The 27,269-nt window shown below is 57.6% G+C and overlaps 1 protein-coding gene across 2 annotated transcripts in view; it reads right to left on the bottom strand.

Annotated features, from left to right (window-relative positions):
- TXNRD2 (thioredoxin reductase 2) overlaps positions 1-27,269 on the bottom strand; it is a 93,909-nt gene that overhangs the window by 8,987 nt on the left and 57,653 nt on the right. For both annotated transcript variants that reach the window (XM_029049048.2, XM_029049049.2), the window contains 3 exons: positions 16,601-16,737; positions 4,177-4,272; positions 3,758-3,850 (listed from right to left, as the gene is read on the bottom strand). In XM_029049048.2, coding sequence (XP_028904881.1) covers positions 3,758-3,850; positions 4,177-4,272; positions 16,601-16,737 — 326 coding nt within the window. The remainder of the gene's footprint in view (positions 1-3,757; positions 3,851-4,176; positions 4,273-16,600; positions 16,738-27,269) is intronic.

The following is a 27,269-nucleotide window of genomic DNA, read 5'->3' as shown; positions in this document are numbered from 1 at the left end:
ACTGCAACTAACATCGCCAAATCTCCCGGCGGCTACTCGGCCCAGCTCTCCGAGAAACCGAGACAGGATATAATTTTTCACCAGGAGGAGAATTTACTGTACTGAAGAAAGAGAAAGTTCAAAGTTTGTCTTCGGGAAGAAAATTAAGAAAATCTGTTTCGGGGGAAAAAAACCACTTAACTTGAAAGGCAGTCGATGTCCCGGGTGATCGGCCTTCCCCAGCGGGGGCCAGGGCTACGGCTCCGGACCACCAGATTCTCCCTCCTCGGGCCCGGTGCCGGAGGCTGCATTTCTTCTGCCCTAGGCTGACTGGGTCTCCGTGGCCCAGCTGACCAGCCCGATTCCTCTCTCGCTGGCCTCCTCCCCTTCCCACCCCTCTCAGGTGGTTCCGAGGCCCGGAAGGCTTGGCCGGTCCGGCATGATCAGCCTGGAAGCCCTCAGTAGACGAGTGTCAACGGGCCGGGGGAGACGCTCCTATTTCCAAGATGCCCTCAGAGGCCAGGATGCTGTCACGGGGGGCGTCTCTGGCTTAGTTTCTGGACTCCAGAGATTCCTAGACTCAGACGGCCCCTTCGTGCTGCGTGAGGAAAAGGGCAGGGAGTGAGAGGACACATGCGGGGGAGACGGGTCTGTGGCGGGAGAGATGGATTGGGGGTGGGGGGGGGTGTTCTGAACGGTTGACACCTCCCCACGAGGGCGGGCATCCGGGGGGGGCAGGCTCGCGACGTTCTTCCCACCGCCCCCCGAGCCTGGGCCGGCCCTCTTCTTCCTCCTCTTATAAGATTTTGTGTCTGTCTCCCACGGTAGCTTGTAAGCTCCTGAGGGAAGGGATGGTGTTACTAACTCTCAGATACTGTCCCAAGTGCCCAGCACAGTGCTCAGCACACCAGAGGCACTCAGTACAAACATATGACTGGGTGAGTGCTGCCAAACCCTTTAGTTGGGTTCTCACCTCTCATAATAACAATAATAGTAATAATAATGGCATTTGTTAAGTTCCTACTATGTGCCATGCACTATTCTACGCACCGGGGTGGACACAAGCAAATGAGGGTGGACACAGTCCCTGTCCCACCCGGGGCTCACAGTCTTCACCCCCGTTTTACAGAGGAGATAACTGAGGCACAGAGAAGTGAAGTGACTTGCCCAAGGTCACGCAACAGACAAGCGGCGGAGCTGGGATTAGAACCCAGGTCCTTCTGACTCCCCGACCTACGCTCCAACCACTAGATCACTCTGCTTTTTCGAGTCTTGGGGGCGGGGGGGGGGGGGGGTACCCCGTGGAAGAAGCACCGTAAATGCCCACGGAACCTGGCACCGGCAGGGCCGAGCCCAGAGACATGTGGTCCCGCCGCCCGGTTCGCACGCACGCGCGTCCTTACTCGTGCCTGGAAGAATGTTCGTCTAACCCAATCAGGGATGCAAAGACAATAAACAAAAATATCTGGAAATGAAAGCTCACGCAACATGAGGGAACGTGGCGAGACGCCCCGGGCAGCAGCTGGCCGGGAATGTGGTCTGCCAGCCCCGAGATCGGCAGGACAAAGAACGTGTCCTTTCCCCAGTGCTTAGTATAACGCAGGGTGACCACTGAGTCCAGCTTCCTGTCAACCGTCAGGGTTACTGCCAAGGGCCCGGGGCGGGTTTCGGAGGGGGGCAGAGGCCGGGGGGGTCAGCGCCGGGCTGGAGGGGCCCCAGGGGAGGGCCGGGAAGACCCGCCTCACCCCACCCGAGAGACCCGGACAGGCCCAAAGCGTGCCTGCCGCCAAGGACAAGTGAAAATCCCTCTCGTCCCACCTGCCGGCGGGTCCCGTGGTGCTCCCACCCCGCTCGGGTCCGGCAGCCGCAGAAGGGAGATGCGACCCCGGGGAAAGCCCGGAGGGAGGAGGGAGGGAACTGGCCCTCGGGCGGAATTTGATCTCAAAGATTTATTCATACCGACACGGCACATCACCAGTAATGTGCTTTGGCCTGACCAGAAGACAAGAGAGAGAGCGAGAGAGCAAGAAGGCGAGAGAGAAAGGGAGAGGGGAAGGAAGCCCGGGGCCGCCTGGAGCCCGGCCCACGGTTTCTAAGGTCACCCGACTCTTTGATAAATGGGGCTCGGCCTTGCCAACAGCTGGGCTCTTCGGCTCCCGGGGCCGGCATTCCGGGGCCGCCCGGCTCCCGCGACCGGCGTTCCGGGGGCCGTTTGGCTCCCGCGGCCGACGCTCCGCCCAAATCCCAGAAAAGGGTGCAGACAGACGGGATGGAGGCGGGCTTTTTCCGAGCCGAGCTCCCATCCTACAAGGCGGCGGCTTCCCGCCAGGTGAGTGGACCCCTAGATAACAGTAATAATAATAATTACGGTACGTACTAATCGCTTACTAGGTGCCAAGGACTGTTCTAAGCACCGGGGCAGATACAGGTTGGACGCAATCCCTGTCCCACGTGGGGCTCACATTCTCATCCCTCTTTTAATAACAGTACTAATAATGGTATTTGTTAAGCGCTTACTATGTGCCAAGCACTGTTCTAAGCACCGGGGGGATACAAGATAATCAGGTTGTCCCACACGGGATTTACAGTCTTAATCCCCATTTTACAGATGAGGCAACTGAGGCCCAGAGAAGTTACGGATGAGCTAAGTGAGGCCCAGAGAAGTGAAGGGACTTGCTCAAGGTCACACAGCAGCCAAGTGGAGGAGCCAGGATGAGAACTCAGGTCCTTCTGACTCCCGGGCCCGGGCTCTCTCCACTTCCTTAAACATCTGCTATTTACCCGACCCCTACCCCACAGCACTTCGAGGTCCGTAGCTTTATCCTCTGCCATTTGCCTTACTTGTGCCTGGAAGAATGTCATTTATTTTAATGCCCGTCTCCCGCCTGTCAGCTCCATATGGGCAGGGAATGTGTCTACCTACTAAAGTAATGCGTTTCCCCCAAGCGCTTAGTACAGTCAGCGCTTCCTAAATCCCTCTGCCGATGTCAAGCGCTCAATAAACAGGACTGAATGAACGACGGCATCTGTTGAGCGCTTACCACGTGCCCCTCACGGACTGGTGGGGCCGGGGGCGGCCCGTCGCCGCCCGGGAGGGGCCGGGCCGCCCCGGCTGACTAGGGAGGGGCGTCTACCCCGCTCCCAGATGAAACCTAGAGTCCATTCCTTCGGGATTCATCCCGGCACATCTCCGGTGCTCCTGCGCTCCTTCGGGGAAGACGGAGCTGTCGGAGGGAGAGGGTGGTAATAAAAGCAGTCATCACCAGCCTGGCTGACTGTCGTGGACCTGAAAGAAATCACCACCCTCACTAGTCACTACCCTTCCACGACACCTATTCCGGCTCGCCCTGGTTACGCTCTTTATTACACTCTTCACTAGCTCGCCGCTGTTTACTACAAAATTATTCTGCCTTGCTCCTCTCAAGCCTGTAAACTTACTGTGGGCATTCATTTATTCATCCAGGTGTATTTACTGAGCGCTTACGGTGTGCATAGCACTTTACTGAGCGCTTGGGAGGGTACAATATGACGACAGACACATTCCCACCCATTACCGGGCTCACACTGCTCACCACAATTTACCCGGTTTCCCACGGTGCTCCCTATTTGCACAGCCGATCGGTTCACTGCAGTTTTCCGTGTTCCCGCTGCTGACCGGTTTCCCGGTTTACTTCAGTTTTCCACGTTCACACTACTGACCAGTTTCCTGAATGTACCGCACGGTTCCGCGAGTTCCCTGAGTCTCTGAGCGCAATTTCGCGGGTTCGCCGCCGTTTACCTCGATATTCTCCTCTCCGTAGCGTTCCGCGGCCCGTTCCTCGGACAGCCCCACGCAGCCATACTCTAGCGGGGTGAACACCGTAGTGGGCACCTACAGGGAGCAAAGACGGACGTGATGACAGTCGGATGTTTGTTAAGAGCTTATTACGGGCCAAGCACCGTACTAAGCGGCGGGGTAGACGGCCGGCACCCGAAGGCGAGCGAGCCGGCTTCTCAACCAACGGGCCCCGGATCTTACAAAGAGACCACCCTGGCCGCGCTCACGGCCCAGCACCGCCAACGTCCGCCCCTCGCCCCAGTCAACGGTTCGGACCCGGGTAACCGCCCATTCACCGGCGGCCCCCTCCACCCGCGATGGCGCCCGTCGGGGAGCGGCGGGAGTCGGCCAGTTTGGCGAAGCGCCGGGAGCAGACTCACGTTGTCGTAGTCCATGAGCTCCGAGCTCCGGGCAAACAAGCGTCGGGCCAGGAGCCTCCCGGCCGCGATGGCTGTCGGGGTCAATTCGGGGCGACCCTGGGGGACGGGAAGAAAGCACGGAAACGGTCTCGGCCGGAAGCTCGCCGTCCGCGCGCGTCCAGGTGGGGGGCGGCCTGTCCCTCTCCCCCCCCCCCCCCGCCGCCTTCGGTTCCGGCCCACCCCCACAGAGCCCTCGGCCCCCACCTCCCTGCCCCGCGCCCGGCAGCCTGAAAGCTCCTTGAGAGCTGGGATGATGTTTATGAAGTACCGTCCTCTTCTTAGCACTCGGTATAGTGTCGTGCACACAGTAGACTGGGAGCTCTTTGTGGACGGGGATCAGGCCCACTCTCCTCTCCCAAAAACTCCGAACAAGACCGCGCGCACAGAAGATCGCAAGCTCCTTGAGAGCAGGAATTGGCTCTTCTAACTCCGTTGCCCTCTCCCAAGTCCCCAGTATACGCTCCAAGCAACGTGGCCCTGGGTTCTAATCCTGACCTCGCACTAGCTCGCTTTGTAACCTTGGACAAGTCATTTAACTTCTCTATGCCACCGTTTCCCCAACTGTAAAATGGGGATGCGATACTCGTTCTCCCTCCTTCTTAGACTGTGAGCCCCACGTGAGACGGGGACCCCGTGTGTCCTGATTATCCTGTATCCGTCCCAGCATTTAGAACAGTGCTTTTCTTTTTTTTTGATGGTAGCGGTTAAGCGCTTACTATGTGCCAGGCACTGTACTAAGTGCTGGAGTAGATACAAGCTAGTCAAATGAGACACAGACTAATAATAATAATATTAATAACGTTGGTATTCGTTAAGCACTTACTATGTGCAGAGCACTGTTCTAAGCGCTGGTGTAGATACAGGGTGACCAGGTTGTCCCACGTGAGGCTCACAGTCTTCATCCCCATTTTACAGATGAGGGAACTGAGGCACAGAGAAGTTAAATGACTTGCCCACAGTCACACAGCTGACAAGTGGCAGAGCCGGGATTCGAACTCGTGACCCCTGACTCCCAAGCCCGGGCTCTAGCCACTGAGCCACGCTGCTTCTCATGGGGCTCACGGTCTTAGAGAAGCAACATGGCCTAGTGGCGAGAGCCCGGGCCTGGGAGTCAGAGGTCGTGGGTTCTAATCCCGCCTCCGCCACTAGTCTGCTGCGTGACCTTGGGTAGGTCACTTCACTTCCTCTGTGCCTCAGTCACCTCATCTGTAAAATGGGGACTGAGACTGTGAGCCTCACGTGGGGCAACCTGATGACCTTGTATTTAGCCCAGGGCTTAGAACAGTGCTTGGCACACAGTAAACGCTTAACAAATAATGTCGCGGTTTTTTTTAATCCCCATTTTCCAAATGAGGGAACTGACGCACAAGAAGTGAAGTCACTTGCCCAAGGTCATGCAGCAGATGGGATTAGAACCCAGGTCCTTCTGACTCCCAGGCCCGTGCTCTGTCGGCTTCTCGTTCATTCACTGATTCAATAGTATTTATTGAACGCTTATTATGTGCAGAGCACTGTACTGAGCGCTTGGGATGTACAATTCGGCAACAGATAGAGACCATCCCTGCCCAATAACGGGCTCACAGTCTAAACGGGGGAGACAGACAGCAAAACGAAACAACATCATCGGGATAAAATAGAATCATAGAGATATACAGATCATTAACAAAATAAATAGGGTAATAAATAATATAAACAAATATGCACAGTGCTGAGGGGAAGGGAAGGGGGAAGAGAGGGGGCGGGGGGGGGGGAATTGGGAGGGGAGAAGCTTGATACATAGTGTGACTCAGTGGAAAGAGCCCGGGCTTGGGAGTCAGAGGTCATGGGTTCGAATTCAGACTCTGCCACTTGTCAGCTGTGTGACTGTGGGCAAGTCACTTAGCCTCTCTGTGCCTCAGTTCCCTCATCTGTAAAATGGGGATGAAGACTGTGAGCCTCACGTGGGACAACCTGATGACCCTGTATCTACCCCAGCGCTTCAAACAGTGCTCTGCACATAGTAAGCGCTTAACAAATACCGACATTATTATTATTATTATTAACAAATACCAACATTATTATAGTAAGCACTTAAATATTATTATTATTATTATTCTTTATTACAGTACTCTGCCCACAGTAGATTGTCCTTGAGGGCAGGGATTGTGTTTGCCAACTCTATTGTCTTCTCCCAAGTGCTCAGTACATCACTCTGAATATAGTAAGCACCCTGAGGGCAGGGCTCATGTAGTCTAACTACTGTCCTCTTCCAAGCGCTCAGTACAGCAGGGCGCAGACCGTAAACCCCAGAGTACCGTCGACCCGAGGAACGGAGCACTTTCGCTTCAAACCCACCGAGAGAGAGGCGGCGTGGCCAAGTGGAAAGTGACGGGGTTGGGAGCCGGGAGGCTCTAATCTCGACTCTGTCACTTGCCTGCTGTGTGACCTTGGACCAGTCCCTTGACTTCTTTACGGCCTCCTCTGTAAAATGAGGATCGGATTCCCGTCCTCACTCCCCTCACGCTTGGCCTGTGAGCCTCATGCGAGACCGGCACAGTTCTGGGCACAGGGTAGAGAAGCAGCGTGGCTCGGTGGAAAGAGCACGGGCTTTGGAGTCAGAGGTCATGGGTTCGAATCCCGGCTCGGCCACCCGTCCGCTGTGTGACTTTGGGCAAGTCACTTAACTTCTCGGTGCCTCAGTTACCTCGTCTGTAAAATGGGGATTAAGACTGTGAGGCCCCCGTGGGACAACCTGATTCCCCTGTGTCTACCGCAGCGCTCGGAACGGTGCCCGGCACACAGTAAGCGCTTAACAAACACCAACATTATTATTAAAAGCGCTTATCAAACCCCCCAGTCATTCTGTGATGGCGGAGAGCCCAGCTGAATGAAGCCTGGTCCCGACATCTGGGTGGAAGCAAAGCTTGGTCCCGGCCCAGGGAAGGCTCGGGCCCTCGGACCGCCCCGCGGCTGCCGGATCGGGACCGTGATGAGCGCCCCGGCTTCTGCCCTCGGGTCCCACAGGGAGCCCCTCGATTCCCGGATCGCGCCTGCAGAGAGGCCCCCAGAACCGGTCCGCGGACGGCCCCCTGGATCCCGGACCGTGGTGGGCTCATCTCTAGACCGTCAGCTCATGGGGACAGTGAATGTGTCTGTTTATTGTTAGACCGCCCTCTCCGAAGCACTTAGTACAGTGCACTAAGCGCTCGATAAATGCGACCGACTGAAAGGATGAATGGCTCCCGGACGGGACCCAAAGAGAGTCCCCCAGATCCCCAACCAGTACCACGCTAAGCTCCCGGACCGGGCCGGGGGTGAACCCCTCCCCCGCCCCCCCCGGCGACGCTCGGCTCCGGGACGGGGCCCGCGGGGAGCCCGCCGTTTTCCGGACCGGGTCCGCGGCGAGCCCCCGCGGCTCTCGGTCCGGTGTCCCGGCCCGCACGCATCCGCGGTGAGCGGGCCTGCTGATCCATAAGCGCTGTGCTCAGTAAGATGCGATCGAATGAATGAATCGGTCGAAAGCAGCAGCAGGAAGTACAGATGTTGTTTTGGCATTCCCCAGATGAATAGGAGATTGGAATGAGAGATAAAAGTGGGAAAGCCCTGCCAGGCATTCCATTAAATCTGACTAATTACTAAAACATCCATGAATACAAAGCGCCGTTTTTAATTAAACAATGGTTTCTCAGGACCCTTCCCGGCCTATGGATCAATCGATTTACTGAGCGCTTGCTGGGTGCGGAGCACTGTCCCGAACGCTTGGGAGAGGTCGATATTACAGAGTTGGCGGACGCGTCCCCTGCCCTCAACGAGCTTACGGTCTGGAGGGGGACAGTCCCGGTCTTCCCTTCCGCTTCATCTACGCACCTGAATCCGGACCTTTTAAGCACTTGACGCTCACCCCGGGCCCCACAGCACTTACGTTCCTATCCGCCATTTGTGGGGGAGTGCAGGCGCCTAGTACAGTCCTCAGCCCGCGGCAAACGTTCAGTAAATACTAATGACCGATGGATAATAATAATAATGTCGGTACTTGCTAAGCGCTTACTATGTGCAGAGCCCCGTTCTAAGCGCTGGGGTAGATTCGAGGTCATCAGGTTGGCCCACGTGAGGCTCACGGTCTTCATCCCCATTTTTACAGATGAGGTCACTGAGGCCAAGAGAGGTGAAGTGACTCGCCCACAGTCACACAGCCGACAAGCGGCAGAGGCGGGATTCGAACCCACGACCTCGGACTCCCAAGCCCGGGCTTCTTCCACGGAGCCACGCTGCTTCTCTAAATGATTCCCTCACAGCCTGCCCTGACGACATTATATTAAAGTCTGTGTCCCCCTCTAGACTGGAAGCGCGTTGTGGGCAGGGGATGTGTCTGTTGATTGTTCCACTGTCCTCTCCCAAGCGCTTAGTACAGCGCTCTGCTCACCGTGGGCGCTCAGTACATATGATTTAGTGTATGAATGAATGAGCAAACCCGGGCCCCAGAACGGGAAGAAGAACCCTCGCAATTTCCGCCACGAGCCGGAATCAGGCAGTTGTTTGCTTTACGATATTTGTCAAGCGCTTTCTGTGTGTCAAACGCCGGGGTGGATACAAGTGAATTAAACTGGACACAGACCCCGTGTGGAGGGCTTACAGTCTAAGAAGGAGGGAGAACGGGAGAATAACAACGTTGGTATTTGTTAAGCGCTTACTATGTGCACAGCACCGTTCTAAGCGCTGGGGGAGATACGGGGTCATCAGGTTGTCCCACGTGGGGCTCACGGTTAATCCCTATTTTACAGATGAGGTAACTGAGGCACAGCCAAGTGAAGTGACTTGCCCACAGCCACACGGCTGACAAGCGGCAGAACCGGGATTCGAACCCATGACCTCCGACTCCCAAGCCCGGGCTCTTTCCACCGAGCCAGAGGCACAGAGAAGTTGAGTGATTTGCCCGAGATCGAACGGCATGCGATCGAAGCTAGGTCCCCTGACTCGTAGGCCCGTGCTCTTTCCCGGCGGCTGCGAGAAGCAGCGCGGCTCAGTGGAAGGAGCCCGGGCTTGGGAGTCGGAGGTCACGGGTTCAAATCCCGACCCCGCCGCTTGTCAGCTGTGGGACTGCGGGCGAGTCACTTCGCTTCTCCGGGCCCCAGTTACCTCATCTGGAAAAGGGGGATGAAGCCTGGGAGCCTCACGTGGGACGACCTGATGACCCCGTATCTCCCCCGGCGCTTAGAACAGTGCTCTGCACAGAGTGAGCGCTTAACAAATACCAACGTTATTATTATTTGAGCCGTCCTGCTGGTCGCTGGTGTTTCTACCCCTCGACCCTGACTCGGTTTCTCTCTGGCCTTGTGAATCCCTATCTCACCTGCAGACCGAGAAGCAGTGCGACCTTACGGGTCCCGGAGTTGGCAGGACCTGGGTTTTAATCCTGCGTGGCTCAGTGGAAAGCACCCGGGCTTGGGAGTCAGAGGTCGTGGGTTCTAATCCCGACCCCGCCGCTTGTCAGCTGTGTGACTTTGGGCAAGTCGCTTCACTTCTCTGGGCCTCAGTACCTCATCTGTCAAATGGGGATCGAGACTGTGAGCCTCACATGGGACAGGGACTGTGTCCAACCCAATCTGCTTGCATCCATCCCAGCGCTTAGTACAGTGCCTGGCACATAGTTAAGCGCTTAACAAATACCGTAATAATACTCCTGCTCCTCCACTTGCCTGCGATATGACTCTGGGGACGTCGCTTCACTCCTCTGGGCCTCAGTTACCTCATCTGTAAAATGGGGATTAAGACGGTGAGTCCCGTGTGGGACAAGGACTGTTTCCAACCTGATGAGCTTCTATCGACCCCAGCGCTCAGTACAGCGCCTGGCACCTAGCACGCCCTTAACCAACAACAATTAAAACAATAAAACCCCCCAGCCTCCCGTCACCCCAGACCCGTCGGAAGCCCCTCTTGGGAGAGGGGCCGTCCTAGCAGCTCCCGACTCTAGAGAAGCAGCGTGGCTCAGTGGAAAGGGCCCGGGCTTGGGAGTCAGAGGTCATGAGTTTGAATCCCGGCTCTGCCACTTGTCAGCCGGGCGACTGTGGGCGAGTCGCTTCCCTTCTCTGTGCCTCAGCGACCTCATCTGGAAAATGGGGATTAACTGTGAGCCTCACGTGGGACGACCCGATGACCCCGTATCTCCCCCAGCGCTCAGAACGGTGCTGTGCACCTAGTAAGCGCTTAACAAATACCAACATTATTAGCTGTGCACCGTGGCCCGTCGGGGAAACGGCTCGTATACACAGAGCGTTCTCGGCCAAGAATAACGGTGTTATCTTAGGGTGGAGCGTAGACAAAATCGACACAAAAGCCTACGGTTAAATGATCCGTTTTACGGACTATTCACGAGCGGAGGACGAATCGTCGGGCTCTCACACTCCGCACAGCTGCACGGCTCTGATAAAGGCACGGCCTCCACGCCTGGCGCGGGGGGACCCGGAGCCAAGTCTCCAGAACGTCGAGGCGGGTGGGAGAGGGTGACCGGGGCACCCTGGGGGTCTGGATTCATCCGTCCAACGCTTCCCACATCAGCCGGGCCCGGCGGGCACCGGCGGCCACCGAGAGCCCTCTGCCCGGCCGGGCTGGGGGGCCTGGAAGGGCCCCTCTAATAATAATAATAATAATGTTGGCATTTGTTAAAGCGCTTACTACGTGCCGAGCACCGTTCTAAGCGCTGGGGTAGACACAGGGGAATCGGGTTGTCCCACGTGGGGCTCACGGTCTTAATCCCCATTTTACAGATGAGGGAACTGAGGCACAGAGAAGTGAAGTGACTCGCCCACGGTCACACGGCCGACAAGCGGCAGAGCTGGGGTTCGAACTCATGAGCCCCGACTCCAAAGCCCGTGCTCTTTCCACTGAGCCACGCGGAAGCTCGTGGCGCGAGCTGTTGCGTGACCTTGGACAAGTCACTTCACTTCTCTGGACTTTAGTCGAGAGAAGCAGCGTGGCTCAGTGGAAAGAGCCCGGGCGCGGGAGTCGGCGGTCATGGGTTCGAATCCCGGCTCGGCCACTTGGCAGCCGTGTGACCGCGGGCCAGTCACTTAACTTCTCTGTGCCTCAGTGACCTCAACTGTAAAATGGGGGTGAAGACTGTGCGCCTCACGTGGGACAACCCGATGACCCTGTATCTCCCCCAGCGCTTAGAACAGTGCTCTGCACATAGTAGGCGCTTAACAAGTACCAACATTATTATTATTATTAGTTACCTCATCCGTAAAATGGGGATTAATACTGTGAACCCCATCCAGTGTCAGGAACAGTGCCTGGCCCACAGTAAGCGCTTAACAAGTACCAAAAATATTATTATCTCACGGGCAGGGACTGGGTCCAACTTGTGTCGGCATTTGTACAGTGCCTTGCACACAGTAAGCGCTTAACGAATACCGTAATTATCGTTATCATTACTATTATTATACTGTCACGCATTCTCCTAAGGGCTTAATACAGTGATTCATTCATTCATTCATTCAGTAGTACTTATTGAGCGCTTACTATGTGCAGAGCACCGTACCGAGCGCTTGGAACCGACGAGTCGGCGACAGACAGAGACGGTCCCCGCCCTCCGACGGGCTCGCGGTCCGATCGGGGGAGACGGGCGGACGAGGACGGCGGCGATGGATAGGGTCGAGGGGAAGGACGTCTCGTAAAAACCGATGGCGACTAAATAGAATCGGGGTGACGTACAGCTCGTTGAACAAAATAAACAAAATAAATGGGGTGATAAAGATATATACAGTCGAGCGGACGAGTACGGTGCTGAGGGGGAGGAGGAGAGGGAAACGGGGGAGAAGAGGATCTGCAAAGAGTAAATAGAAGTGACTGAAAGGCTGGGCTGAGGGCTGTCACCCTGCAAAAACCCGCTCCGGGCCAACCCCGGAGCCGACCGGCTCCAACGGCGGAGGGGAAACGGGGCGACCGGGACCAGGTTAGGAATACGGACACGCCCGGGCGGCCGGGATTCTCCACCCGACTGCCGCCGGGTGAGGCTTCAGGGCTGTCCATCACCTCGCCCCTTCCTACCTCTCCTCCCTTCTCTCCTTCTACTAGCCCACCCCGCACGCCCGGCTCCTCCGCCGCCCGCCTCCTCGCCGTCCCCCGGTCTCGCCCGTCCCGCCGTCGACCCCCGGGCCGCGCCCTCCCGCGGTCCCGGAACGCCCTCCCTCCTCGCCTCCGCCGGACCCGTTCTCTTCCCCTCTTCGAATCCCTACTTAAAGCTCGCCTCCTCCGAGAGGCCTTCCCACACTGAGCTCCCCTTCTCCCTCTACAGCCCCTTCACCTCTCCGCGGCTTAACCCTCTTCTCCCCCCATCTCCCTCCGCTCCTCCCCCTCTCCCTTCCCCTCCCCTCGGCACCGTACTCGTCCGCTCGACCGCCTGTATTTTCATCACCCTGTTTATTCTGTTAACGACATGCACGTCGCCTCGATTCTATTTAGTCGCCACTGTTTTTACGAGACGTCCTTCCCCTCGACCCTATCCATCGCCGCCGTCCTCGTCCGCCCGTCTCCCCCCGATCGGACCGCGAGCCCGTCGGAGGGCGGGGACCGTCTCTATCTGTCGCCGACTCGTCCGTTCCAAGCGCTCGGTGCGGTGCTCTGCACATAGTAAGCGCTCAATAAATACTACCGAATGAACTTCAGACAAGTCGCTCGACCTCTCTGGGCCCCCGAGACCACATCCGTGGAAAGGGGATGAGGGCCCTGCTCTCCCTCGCTCCGGGATGGGGTGGGGCTGGGCCTGACCTGATGAGCTCCGGCCACCCCAGTGCTGCGCACAGTGCTTCGGCACTTAGTAAGTGCTTTTTTTGAAACGGTATTTGTTAAGCGCTTCGGACACTGTACTAAGCACCGGAGTAGATGCAAGCTAGTGGGACTGGACACGGTGCCTGTCCCACATGGGGCCCGGAGTCTTCAAACCCATTTTTACAGACGAGGTAACTGAGTCACAGAGGAGTGAAGCGATTTGCCCAAGGTCAAACAGCGGACAGGTGGCCGAGCCAGGATGAGAACCCAGGTCCTTCTGACTCCCAGGCCTGAGCTCTATCCACTAGGCCACACTGCTTCCCCTAAGCCAAGGGCTTCCAGAGTCCCAGGATCAGTGGACTTGGCTCAGTGGCAAGAGCCCGGGCTTGGGAGTCGGGGGACATGGGTTCGAATCCCGGCTCCGCCACTTGGCGGCCGTGTGACGGTGGGCGAGTCACTTCACTTCTCCGGGCCTCAGCTCCCTCATCCGTAAAACGGGGATGAACACTGTGAGCCTCACGTGCGGCAACCTGATGACCCTGGATCTCCCCCGGCGCTTAGAACAGTGCTCGGCACATGTAAGCGCTTAACGAACACCGACGTTATTATTATTATCGAGCACTCACTGTACGCACAGCACTGTATTAAACGCTTTGGAGGGCACAATAAAGTAGGCATCATCCCTGCCCTCAGATAATAATTACAATAATAATAGCACTTATGAGCTTACTAACACCCATCCTCAGCACTCCGTATATATATTTTTTTCAGTTCTTTATCTTGATTCCTCTCTTCATTAATAATGTTATATCCATTATGAGTGTAGGCTCCCCGTGAGCAGGGAATGTGTCACTTCCTTGTTTCACACTTGCACCGATAATCATAATAATCGTAAGTGTGGTATTTGTTAAGTGCCTTCTCTGGGTCAAGCGCCGTCTGAAGCGCTGGAGAAGATACGAGATCATCAGGTCAGGCACGGTCTGTCCCACGCAGCGCTCGCGGTCTACGTAGGAAGGAGAACAGGTATCGTATCCCCATCTTACAGATGAGTAAACTGAGGCACAGAGAAGGCGGGGGACTTTCCCAAGGTCACCCAGCAGGCTTGAGACAGAGCTGGGATTAGAACCCAGGTCCTCAGACCCCCAGGCCTGTGAGCTTTCCACCAAAAGCCATACCGTTCCTCATACTTTCTCCAGTGCTCACTTAGTACAAAGCACTGGGCCCAGGGTGGCGCTCGGTAAATACCACCACCGCCAATAACAGTCACTGTGGTATCTGTTAAGCCCTTAATATGTGCCGAGCCCCGCGCTAAATGCCGGGGTAAATACAAGATCATCGGGTCAGATGCGGTCGCCGTCCCACCCACGGCTCACAGCCCGTCGGGGAGGGAGAAAAGGGAATGACCTCCCGTGTTTCAGACGCGGAAACCGAGGCCCGGAGAAGTGCCCGAGGTCACCCGGCGGGCAAGCGGTGGAGCCGAGATTAGAACACAGGTCCTCGGATTCTCAGACGCGTGCTCTTTCCACTAAGCCACGCTACGGCTTTTTCCCAAGTGCTCAGAACTGTGCTCTCCACAAAATAAGCCCTCAAATACCACTAATTTATCATTAAGTGCCACTCTTAATATTATTATTACTTCAGGGCTCAGCCCAGTGGCTCGTTTCCTCTTCTCCCTTCTGCGTCCCCCTTGCATTCGGATTTGCCCCCTTTATTCATCCCTCCCTCAGCCCCACAGCACTTATGTCCGTATCCTTAATTTACTCATTTCTTCATTCACTCGTATTTACTGAGCGCTTACTGTGTGCAGAGCACGGTACTACGTGCTGGCCATGGGTTCAAATTCCGGCTCAGCCACTTGTCAGCTGTGGGACTTCGGGCGAGTCCCTTCGCTTCCTCTGGGCCTCAGCTGCCCCATCTGTAATTGGAAGACAGTGAGCCCCACGTGGGCCGACCGGATCGCCTTGGATCCTTCCCAGCACTCAGAACGGTGCTTTGCACATAGTAAGCGCTCAACGAATGCCATCGTTATCATCACCATTCGGCAATACAGAGAGACAGTCGCTGCCCACACCGAGCTCACAGTCTAGAGGCGGGGTGACAGACATCAAAACAAGGCCAAAGGCATTAAGAGAAACAGAATTATAGACATTTATATTTAAAGACATGAGATTTTGGAGGAGGGGGGTGAACGCTCCTGCAGAAAAACAATCCGGGCAGTGGAACGAAGAACTGACTGGCGAGGGGAGAGACGGGAGGTTGGGAGGTCGGAAGGGGGGCTGACGGAACAATCCGGTCGGGATACAGATTGTACTAACACGGTAGCGATAGCGCTTAGGACAGTGCTCGGCACATAGTAAGCGCTTAACAAATACCAACGTTATTATTATTAATATGTCTGCCTGCCTCCCCCTGTAAGGCCCGTAAACTTTCATGTCAAGCAACTTTTACTGTACTCGCCCAAGTGTTTAGCACAGTGCCCTGCCCACGGTAAGCGCTCAGTAAATACATCTGATTGATTGGGGTGCAGGAAGCGCCGCATCTAAGCGACCCAGACCATCCCTCATTTTAGAAAGGATGTGGTGAGGGGAGGTGAAGACCTGGTTACGCCCTCGTGGTGGACCGGACCCGACCCAGGGGTCCCCTGTCCCCCCAGGATTCCATGGGGGGGTTCGTCCAGATTCCCAAATAATTATAATAAATAACTGCTATATTGGTTAAGCGCTTCGTTTATTCATTCAGTCGTATTTATCGAGCACTTACTGAGTGCGGAGTATTTGTACGCTTGTGTGCTTGGGAGAGGAGAGTACAACCATCACCAGATGCATTCCCTGCCCACAGCGAGCTTACAGTGTGCCAAGCGCTGCCCTAAACGCTGGGGAAGATACGAGGTAGGCACGTCGGACCCAGTCCCTGTCGCACACGGGGCTCACGGCTTTAATCCCCATTTTACAGATGAGGGAACGGAGGCACAGGGGAGTGAAGTGACTTGCCCAAAGTCACACGACAGACATGAGAAGCAGGGGGGGCTCAGTGGCAAGGGCACGGGCTTGGGAGTCAGAGGTCATGGGTTCGAATCCCACTTGGCAGCTGACTGTGGGCAAGTCACTTTACTTCTCTGTGCCTCAGTTACCTCATCTGTAAAATGGGGACGCAGACGGGGAGCCCCACATGGGACAACCCCATTACCCTGTATCAGCCCCAGCGCTCAGGACAGCGCTCGGCACCCGGTAAGCGCTTAACAAATACCAACATTATTGTGTGGCAGAGTGGGAATTAGAACCCACGTCTTTCTGACTCCCAGTCCACGAAGCGCTGTGTGCCGAGCGCTGTTCTAAACGCCGGGGTGGACGCGGTCCCCGGCTCACCCTCTTCATCCCCACTTGGCGGATGACCCAACTGAGGTCCAGAGAGGTCAAGAGACTCGCCGAAGGTCACAGTGCAGACACGTGGCAGAGCCGGGATTAGAACCCAGGCCCCCCAACTCCCAGGGCCGGGCTCTTTCCGCTCGACAGTGCCCGCTTCCCCGGGCGGAGTCGCCCACCCTTCCGTCAGCCCTCCTAGAATCACCATCCTCAGCCCGTCGCGCCTCGTCAGCGCCAGCTGGCCGTCCCGACGCCCCCTCGGTGGCGGGCGACGTTACCTCGGCGACGTCCCCGATGGCGTAGACGTGGGGCAGCGAGGTGGTCTCCCCGGCGTCGACGATGATCTTCCGGGAGCTCGGGTTCAGCTCCACGCCCACCTCCCGCAGGTTCAGAGCCTTGGTCTCGGGAGCCCGACCTAAGGGAAAAGGGCGTTAGAAGCCGAGCGTCTCTTGGGCGGCTTTGATCTCCGCGGCTGCGCCTCCGAACGCGACTCTCCGGAAACATTCCGCGGCTAAAACCCTACATCGAGGAGCCGGGAACCTAAGGAGGTGGGAAATGCCGTCTCCCCGGCCAGACCGTGGGGTCCGAACAGGTTGGGGATCGGGTCTCCTGTCGCTGGCGGGCTCACCCGAGCGCTTACAACAGTGCTCTGCGCACAGATTCTATTTATTTGCCATTGTCTTTACGAGACGTTCTTCCCCTCGACTCTATTTACCGCCATCGTCCTCGCCCGCCCGTCTCCCCCGATCAGACCGGAAGCCCGTCAAAGGGCAGGGACCGTCTCGATCTGCTGCCGATCTGTCCGTTCCAAGCGCTTAGTCCAGTGCTCTGCACATAGTAAGCGCTCAATAAATACCACTGAATGAAGAAGGGACTCTCTGACTGATGCTGACTACATTTCCTCTTCTGCGTTGCCGTCATTTACGCCCTTTATTCACCCCTCCCTCAGCCCCACTGCACTTATGTCGTGGGTTCTAATCCCGGCTCCGCCACCGGTCTGCTGGGTGACCTTGGGCAGCAAGTGGCTTCCCTTCTCTGGGCCTCAGTTCCCTCATCTGGAAAATGGGGATTGAGACCGTGAGCCCCACGTGGGACAGGGACTGTGTCCAACCCGATTATCTTGTATCCACCCCAGCGCTCAATACAGTGCCTGGCACACAGGAAGCGCTTAACAAATACTGCTATTACGTACATATCCACAATAGATTTATTTGTACTCATGTCTGTCTCTCCCTCTAGACCGTAGTATGCGCGTTCGTTCATTCGACAGTATTTACTGAGCGCTTACTACGGGCAGAGCACTGTACTAAGCGCTTGGAATGAACAATTCGGTAACAGACAGGGTGAATCGCTGCCCACTGACGGGCTTACGGTCTAATCGACTCGCTACGGGCAAGGAATGTGTCCTTCCAACTCCTATATCGTACTCTCCCGAGAGCTTAACACAGTGCTCCGCAGATATTAAGTGCTCAATAAATCTGATGTAACGACTGACCCCAGGGGCCCTAGCACAGTGCTCTGCAGACACTAGGCACTCGATCGATAGCTCTGATTGATTCGAATGCCGGCGGACACTCCCTAGTCCTCCCTCACAGACCCCAGCCCACAATCAGCACTCGATGGAAACCCCGGCTTAGTCCATCGACCGACTGGTCAGACGGGAACATCACAATATCGAAAATGCCTTATCAGATCCGGCACGAGACCCATAATAATCATAATAATGAATAATGTTGGTATTTGTTAAGCGCTTACTACGCGCCGGGCACCGTTCTAAGCGCTGGGGGAGACACAGGGGAATCAGGTTGTCCCACGTGGGGCTCGCGGTCTTCATCCCCATTTTCCAGATGAGGGAACTGAGGCACCGAGAAGTGAAGTGACTCGCCCAAAGTCACCCAGCTGACAAGGGGCCGAGCCGGGATCCGAACCCATGACCTCTGACTCCGAAGCCCGGGCTCTTTCCACTGAGCCACGCCGTGATATTAAGCACTTACTCTGCTAGTACTCAGAGTCGTAGAACATAGTATTAATTTGTTAAGCGCTCACTATGTGCCAAGCACTAGAAGCAGCCTGGCTTAGTGGCAGGAGTCCGGGCTTGGGAGCCAGGGGTCGTGGGTTCTAATCCCGGCTCTGCCACTTGTCAACTGTGTGACTTTGGGCAAGTCACTTCACTTCTCTGGGCCTCAGTGACCTCATCTGGAAAATGGGGATGAAGACGGTGAGCCCCATGTGGGACAACCTGATGACCTCGTAGTAGCCCAGCGCTTGGCACGTAGTAAGCGCTTAACAGATACCAACATTATTATTATTATTATACTAAACTCTGGGGTAGGCACAGAATAGTCAAGTCTCACAAGGGGCTCACGGTTTAGATAGGAGAGAGAACAGGTATCGAATCCCCATTTTGCAGATGAGGGAACCGAGGCATTAGAGAAGTTGGGTGACTTGCCCAGGGTCCTACAGCAGGTATGTGGCAGAACTGGGATCAGAACCTGGGTCCTCCGACTCCCAGGCCCGGCCTCTTGCCACCGGGTCACGCTGCTTCCCACGACGGCAGCGGGACCCTTGGGGGGGACGGAGTGAGGGAGGGGGTCCTGCCTGGACACCCACCACCCTAACGCCCTGGAAAACCGGTGATTTCCACCTTTCTCTGATTTTTTAAGTGCTGACTACAAACAACGTGACCTGGTGGAGAGGACACAGGCCGGGGCGTGGGAGGACCTGTGTTCTAATCCCGGCTCTGCCACTTGTCTACCGCGTGACCTTAGGCAAGTCACTTCACTTCTCCGTGCCTTCACCTCGTCTGTAAAATGGGGATTGCGAATCCCACGTGGGTAGGGGACTGTGTCCAGCCCAATTAGCTGGTGATAATAATAATAATAATTACGGTCTGTGTTGAGCGCTTACTGTGTGCTCAGCACTGTTCTAAGCGCTGGGGGAGATACAGGGTCATCAGCTTGTCCCACGTGGGGCTCACGGTCTTCATCCCCATTTTACAGATGAGGGAACCGAGGCTCAGAGAAGAGCCCAATGTCACACAGCTGAACGGCAGCGGAGGAGGGATCAGAACCCACCACCTCTGACTCCCAAGCCCGGGCTCCTTCCCCTAAGCCGCGTTCTACCTATTCGTTAAGCGCATACTATGTGCCAGGCACCGTACTGAGCGCTGAGGTAGATAGATACAAGACCATCAGGTTGGACACGGTCCACGTCACTCATTCAGTGGTATTTACTGAGCATCGACTGTGTGCAGAGCACCGTAGTAAGCGCTTGGGGAACTACAGTACAGCAATAAAAAGTGACAATCCCGGCCCTCAACGGGCTCATAGTCTAGAGGGGGGCCCATTTTACAGGTGAGGGAACTGAGGCACAGAAGAGTTAAGTGGTGTTTGTGGTATTTAAGTGACTCGCCCTTTTCCTTTTCAGCGGTGACCCTTCCCTCCATCTAAGGGTTTTTCTAAAACGAGACGGCACCCGAAATTTCCTTCCCCCACAGAGCAGCCGAGGCGGAAAGGCTTCGGTGCCGGCCCGTGGGGGGCCGGCTGGTCAAGCTGGGGGGACGGGATGTTGGGAGGAGCGGTGGCCGTCCGCGAAGGAGACCCGATGACCCAACCCCAGGACCGAAGGGGCCCCTCCGTCGGGGAACGCGAAGGCTTCGGGCCCGGCGCCTTCTCGGGGCTGCCCCGAAACCAACACCCCGAGAGGGCGGCTGAGGCGGCCGGCCGGTGGCCGGTCCCCCCGGGGTGGAATTCGACCCCAACGTGAGACGCCCAGAAGCCCTGCAGCCCGGCCCCTCCGGTCCCCCGGCACGGTCGCATCTGGACGCCCCCGGGGGCACCTGCGCCGTCGGACGGAGACCACGCTCCCTCCCGGCCCGGGGTGATTGAAACCGCCGGCACTCCGACGGCTATCCGTCTGTCTTCCCCCGGGGCTGTCCCCGGGGCCCGCGATCGGCTAAGCCTCCTCGCCCGCGTTCCCCAGCCCCGACGCTATCGGGCCGCAACAATAATAAACCTCCGGGGACCTTATCTCGCCTCGGATGTGAAACAACTTCCTACCGCTGTATTTCTTTGTGTATTGAGAGAAAAGTCTGGAGATGGGGCAGATGACGGCTGACGGCGTTTCCTGGCCTCCCCCGGTCCCTTTGGGGAGCGGGAGATCCAGCTGGGGAGGCCGCGTCCGCGACGGGGCGAGCCCCGCTAACGCCCCGGACCTCGGCCGGCGGGCAGGCGGGTACCGGTCTGGGAGTGGGCCAGGACGTCCGAGCCCCGGGGTCCGGCTCGGCCCCGGGGAGTACGGCAGAGCACCGTGGTCCCGGACCGGGACCACGGGCCGAGAGCGAGCCAAGTCCTCTCGCCCTTCCCCGGCCCCGCCGTGATGATTGTAGCAGCTTCCTTGCCGACCTCCCTGCCTCCCGTCTCACTTAACTCCGGTCTCCCCTCGCGACTCTCCTACCGCAACCCAGCCCGCACACTTCACTCCGCTGCCCGGAGAAGGAGCGTGGCTCAGTGGAAGGAGCCCGGGCTTGGGAGTCACGGGTCATGGGTTCGAATCCCAGCTCCGCCGTTCGCCAGCTGTGCGACTGTGGGCAAGTCACTTCGCTTCTCTGGGTCTCAGTTACCCCATCCGTAAAATGGGGATGAAGATCGTGAGCCTCACGTGGGACAACCCGATCACCCTGTACCTACCCCGGCGCTTAGAACAGTGCTCCGCACATAGTGAGCGCTTTACAAATACCAACATTATTACAGTAAGCGCTCAATAAATACTACTGAATAGATACCATTGATGGATCGACTGATGTACGCATTCCTCGTCCTCAACGGGCTTACGGCCTAATAATAATCACTGTTATGGTATTAACTTTATATTGGGAACCCGATGTGCGAGAGGGATTGTGTCCGATCTGCAAGTCTTCTATCTATCGCAGCGCTCAGTACGGGGGCCGGTACCTAGATGGGTATTATTATTATTATTATGGTTATTATCATCACTGAGCACTCACACGGGGTCGATCAGGCATCAGTCAGCTCGGATACCATTTCTGCCGCCCCAGAGGCTCCCAGGTTACGAGCCGGGGCAGGGACCTTATCCCGCTGTACAGATGAGGAGACCGGGGCCCGGAACGCAATGACCTGCCCAAGGGTCACAACGGCGGGTCTCCCGACTGCCACGTCCGGGCTCTTTCCAGTAGGCCTCGCTGCCTTGTAATAATGATAATAATAACTGCGGTCATTCTCAAGTGCTTACTATGTGCCAGGCACTGTATTAAGCAGCGCGACTCAGTGGAAAGAGCCTGGCTTCAGAGTCAGAGGTCATGGGTTCGACTCCCGGCTCTGCCACTTGTCAGCTGTGTGACTGTGGCCAACTTCTCTGTGCCTCGGTTCCCTCATCTGTAAAATGGGGATTAACCGTGAGCCTCACGTGGGACAACCTGATCACCCTGTAATAATAATGTTGGTATTTGTTAAGCGCTTACTATGTGCCGAGCACTGTTCTAAGCGCTGGGGTAGACACAGGGGGATCAGGTTGTCCCACGTGGGGCTCACAGTCTTAATCCCCATTTTACAGATGAGGTAACTGAGGCACAGAGAAGTTAAGTGACTTGCCCAAAGTCACACAGCTGACAAGTGGCAGAGCTGGGATTCGAACTCATGACCTCTGACTCCAAAGCCCGTACTCTTTCCACTGAGCCACGCTGCTTCTCACGCTGTATCTCCCCCAGCGCTCAGAACGGTGCTCGGCACCGAGTAAGCGCTTAACCGATACCCACATGGTTATTATTATTACTATTATTAAGCGCTGCGGTGGATGGGGAAGCAGCACGATCCAGTGGAAAGAGCACGGGTCTGGGAGGCAGAGGATGTGGGTTCTAATCCCGGCTCTGCCACGTGATCTGGGGTGAGTCACTTCTCTGAGCCTCAGTTATCTCATCTGTAAAATGGGGATTGAGACCGTGAGCCCCAGGTGCGACGGGGATCGTGTCCAATCTGATCACCCTGTATCTATCCCAGCACTTGGAATAGTGCTTGGCACACAGTAAGCGCTTAACAAATAACCACAGTTATCATTATTACGGGCAAATCGGTTTGGACGCGGTCCCCGACCCACATGGGGGTTCACGGTCTCAATTCCCGTTATACAGATGAGGGAACTGAGGCCCAGAGAGGGGAAATGACTTACCCAAGATAACACAGCCGATTAGTGGCGGAGCCGGGATCAAAAACATCTACACGGATGATTCCCAGATTAGCCTCTCCGGGCCCGGCCTCCCTCTTCTCACCTTTCTTCCTGCCTTCTACTTGAAGCGGCGGAGCTTTGTGGAAAGAGCGCGGGCCTTGGGAGTCGGAGGACGTGGGTTCTAATCCTGCCTCCGCCACTTGTCTGCTGTGTGACCTGGGGCAAGTCACTTCACTGCTCCGTGCCTCAGCTCCCTCATCCGTAAAATGGGGATGGTGTGAGCCCCACGTGGGACAGCCCGACCACCCCGCATCTACCCCGGCGCTTAAAACGGTGCTCGGCACATAGTCGGCGCTTAACGAATAGCAGCATCATTAGTATCCTGACCCCCAGGCTCGGGTCCATCCACTAGGCCGCGCCGCTCTGTACCCAACGGGCGCTCAAGAAATGCCCCGGCCGGTCCGGCACCGCGGCGGCTCCGAGCCCTGGCGTTGTTCCAGGGGAAGCGTGAAACCCAAGAGGCAGAGCAGCTGGCCGTGGCTGTGCTATCAGTTCCGATCAGACCCCCTCCGGGGCCCCCGGGGCGAGCCCCCTTCACTCCCCCGTCCGGGAGATTAAGCGGCCGGTCCACCGAGGCCTTATTTGTGCTCCGGGAGGTCAAAGGTTCCGAGGCCCAACGGCCTCCGGGGTCCCGGGAGGGCTCCTGCGGCCGGAACCCCCGGCCCCCGCCCGCCACGGCCGCGCCCGGCCCGCCCGGGGGAGCCCGTGGAAGAAGAGGAGGGACCACCCGGGCCTGGTCAGCGCCGAGCGCGTCGGCTACTCTCGGCCGGGCCCGGAGGGCCCCGCTCCGGGGTCCGGACGGATGCACACGGCTACCCCTCCCGAGCCCCGAGGGCGGCGGGAACGTTTCTGGAGGCCGGGCCTCCCCTCCCACCCCGGACCCCGCACGCTCCGCTCCTCCGCCGCCCGCCTCCTCGCCGTCCCCCGGTCTCGCCCGTCCCGCCGTCGACCCCCCGGGCCGCGTCCCCCCGCGGTCCCGGAACGCCCTCCCTCCTCGCCTCCGCCGGACCCGTTCTCTTCCCCTCTTCGAAACCCTACTTAAAGCTCACCTCCTCCGAGAGGCCTTCCCACACTGAGCTCCCCTTCTCCCTCTGCTCCCTCTACAGCCCCTTCACCTCTCCGCGGCTTAACCCTCTTCTCCCCCCATCTCCCTCCGGTCCTCCCCCTCTCCCTTCCCCTCCCCTCGGCACCGTACTCGTCCGCTCGACCGTCTGTATTTTCACCACCCTGTTTATTCTGTTAACGACATGCACATCGCCCCGATTCTATTCAGTCGCCGTTGTTTTTACGAGACGTTCTTCCCCTCGACTCTATCTATCGCCATCGTTCTCGTCCGTCCGTGTCCCCCGATCGGACCGGGAGCCCGTCAGAGGGCGGGGACCGTCTCTATCTGTCGCCGACTCGTTCATTCCAAGCCCTTAGTACAGTGCTCTGCACACAGTAAGCGCTCAATAAATACCATGGGATGAATGAACGAATGAATGCGGTGCCCGGGGCCGCCGAGGGCCGGCGATGCCGCCTCCGAGCTCCAGGGACCTGGGACGGGAGGCCTCCGGACGGCCAAGGTGATTTTGTTTCAAAGGCATACCTCCCATAGCTGGGCCACCCCCCCGGCCCCGACCCCGGCCCCCGCCCACACCACCCACACCGCCTCCTCCTCTCACCTCCCGCACGTAAGGTTAAACGCCGAGGCTTCAGACGCGCGCCTGGGGCTCCGGGTCAAAACAGGAGGGCCGAGGGGAGGGGACGGGTCTCGCTCGCATCCGCCGCTCCCCCCAAGCCCACCCAGAGTTCAGCTCCGGCTAAACTCACCTCCCTGCCCCTCGGTCCTCTGGGACCCGAATCGGGAGGTGCCGAGCGGCGGGCCGGGGCGACGTGGGGAGGGGTCGGAGGACGGGGCCGGGGGGTCCTTAACACTGTGACTTCTCCCCCACGGTCTCCTCGCCCCCCGGCCTCCGGGCCCGGAGCTGGCGGGACTGTTTCGCGGACTCTCTGCCCATCCAAGAGTCCACCGGGGCCCGGACGGAGACAGGACAAGAGATCCGCCTCTGGAAAACGGGGGCAGGCGGCGCGGCTCAGTGGAAAGAGCCCGGGCTTGGGAGTCAGAGGTCGTGGGTTCCACCACTTGGCAGCTGTGTGACTGTGGGCGAGTCACTTCACTTCTCTGGGCCTCAGTGACCTCATGTGGAAAAAGGGGATTAACTGTGAGCCTCACGTGGGACGACCTGATGACCCTGGATCCACCCCAGCGCTTAGAACGGTGCTCTGCACATAGTAAGCGCTCAACAAATACCAACACTATTATGAGAGAAGCAGCGTGGCTCAGTGGAAAGAGCCCAGAGGTCATGGGTTTGAATCCCGGCTCCGCCGCTTGTCAGCTGGGTGACTGTGGGCAAGTCACTTCACTTCTCTGGGCCTCAGTGACCTCCTCTGCAAAATGGGGATCAACTGTGAGCCTCACGTGGGACAACCTGATGACCCCGTATGTCCTCCGGCATTTAGAACAGTGCTCGGCACATAGTAAGCGCTTAACAAATACCCACGTTATTATTAGTATTAGAATCATTCATTCAGTGGTATTTATTGAGCGCTTACTATGTGCAGAGCACTGTACTAAGCGCTTGGAATGGACACCGCTGAAGCTACATTATAGGGGGCCTAGGGTGGCTGCCGTGGACCAGGTGGGACCCTCTAATAACGCTGGTATTTGTTAAGCGCTTACTATGTGCACGGCACTGTTCTAAGCGCTGGGGTAGACACAGGGGAATCAGGTTGTCCCACGTGGGGCTCCCGGCCTTCATCCCCATTTTACAGATGAGGTAACTGAGGCCCAGGGAAGTGAAGTGACTCGCCCACGGTCACACGGCTGACAAGCGGCAGAGCCGGGATTCGAACTCATGACCTCTGACTCCAAAGCCCGGCCTCTCCCCACTGAGCCACGCCGCCTCTCTAGACCGTGAGCTCGTCGTGTCAGGGAATGTGTCCACCAGCTCTGTTGTACCGTTCTCTCCCAATGTTCCGCACAAAGTAAACGCTCAACGAATACGCCTCGTTGATTAACTGTGTGATCGTCCGGGGCGCCGGCGAAATGCCAGCGGGGGGGGGGGGGGGGATCCTCCCATCGGGAAGGCGCAGAGGCCAGCAGGGCGGAAGCCCGTAGTAGCGGACAGGGAACGCGTCTCGGGTTTCGGCTGCCCTTTCCCAAGCGCTCAGCGCAGGGCCCGGCAGCCGGCGGTTATCGCTCAGAACAGATGGAATCTTTCACCGGGATCAAGAGTCCGAAATAAGGGCCGGCACAGACCGCTTCGTTCCGAACGGCTCCGCTGCGGACAGAGCCATCGGGCCTGGCCCCTCAGTCGCTTCCGAGGTAACCAGGGCCGGCGAGACAACCCATCAAGAGGCCGTCGGTGAAAAGCAGCGTGGCTCGGTGGAGAGAGGCCGGGCTCGGGACTCGAAGGTCATGGGTTCTAATCCCGGCTCTGCCACTTGGCAGCTGGGTGACTGTGGGCGAGTCACTCCTCCGGGCCTCCGTTCCCTCGTCCGTCCAATGGGGATTAAGACTGTGAGCCTCACGTGGGACAACCTGATGACTCTGGATCTACCCCAGCTTTCAGAACAGTGCCCTGCACAGAGTAAGCGCTTAACCACTACCAATATTATTATTAATCCAGGCTCCGCCACTTGCCGGCTGGGTGACCTTGGGCAAGTCACTTCACTGGGCCTCAGTTACCTCATGGAGATGAGGACTGCGAGCCCCACGTGGAACAAGGACCGTGTCGTGCCGACCCCAGAGCTTAGTACCGTGCTCGGCACATAGTAGACGCTTAACAAATGCCGTGATTATTAAATACCACTAAAAAAAGGCAACCAATCAAGAGTGTCCACCGAGTGCCTTCTGTGAGCGGAGCCAAAGGAAGCCAGGAACGTTTCTGGTTTTTTTAGGTTGTTTTAAAAATGGTCTTGGGTAAGTGCTAACCCCGTGCCGGGCACTGTTCTCAACACTGGGGTAGATACAAGTTATTCAGGCCACGTCTCACATGGGGCTCAGCTCTGCACTGACCCGGAGGGGGGAGAGGGGTGTCGGCAGGGCGGGGGAAAGAGGGAGGGGGTAGGAGCAGGGGGGTCTGACCCCCCACACCGAGGCTTCGGCGTTCCAACGGCGGTCGGGGCGCGGTCCCCCCGGGAGGAATCGGTTCCGGGACCGGCCGCTCCACCCCCCGGGGCCCGAGGGGCGGCCCGGTGGGCGACGGGATGGAGGGACGGGGTCGAGGACGCCCTCGCCCAGTCTGCCTGCCGGGGACGCTCGGTGTGAGGGGCCGCGGATGCTTGCGGGAACAGGAACGGAGTCCGGAGCGACGGATGCAAATAGGAAAAAGGGCCCTGCGAAAACAGGATGAAACTCAATGGGGCCGTGTGCCCGGTGATGCCCCGAGGGACCAAACACAAACACCACCCCCAGCAGCAGAAACGGCACAGGATGGGGGGATGACGGAGGGGGGGGGGCTCGGCCGCCCCAAGCCGGCCCTGGCCGTCCCCGTCCACCACGGGCCGCTGGGGGCCAGCCAGACACGCCAGGGTGCGTTTAAAAACTCCCACATGGCTTGTGGTGTGTGGGCCGGGGCACGGAGAGAGACAGAAAAAGTCAAAAAGACCTGGGTTCTAAGCCCGGCTCCTCCACTTGTCTGCTGGGAGACCCTGGACTTCTCT

Source organism: Ornithorhynchus anatinus, chromosome 21, assembly GCF_004115215.2.
Source record: "Ornithorhynchus anatinus isolate Pmale09 chromosome 21, mOrnAna1.pri.v4, whole genome shotgun sequence".
NCBI classification, from domain to species: Eukaryota; Metazoa; Chordata; class Mammalia; order Monotremata; family Ornithorhynchidae; genus Ornithorhynchus; species Ornithorhynchus anatinus.
This window is presented reverse-complemented; position numbering and strand designations above follow the sequence as displayed.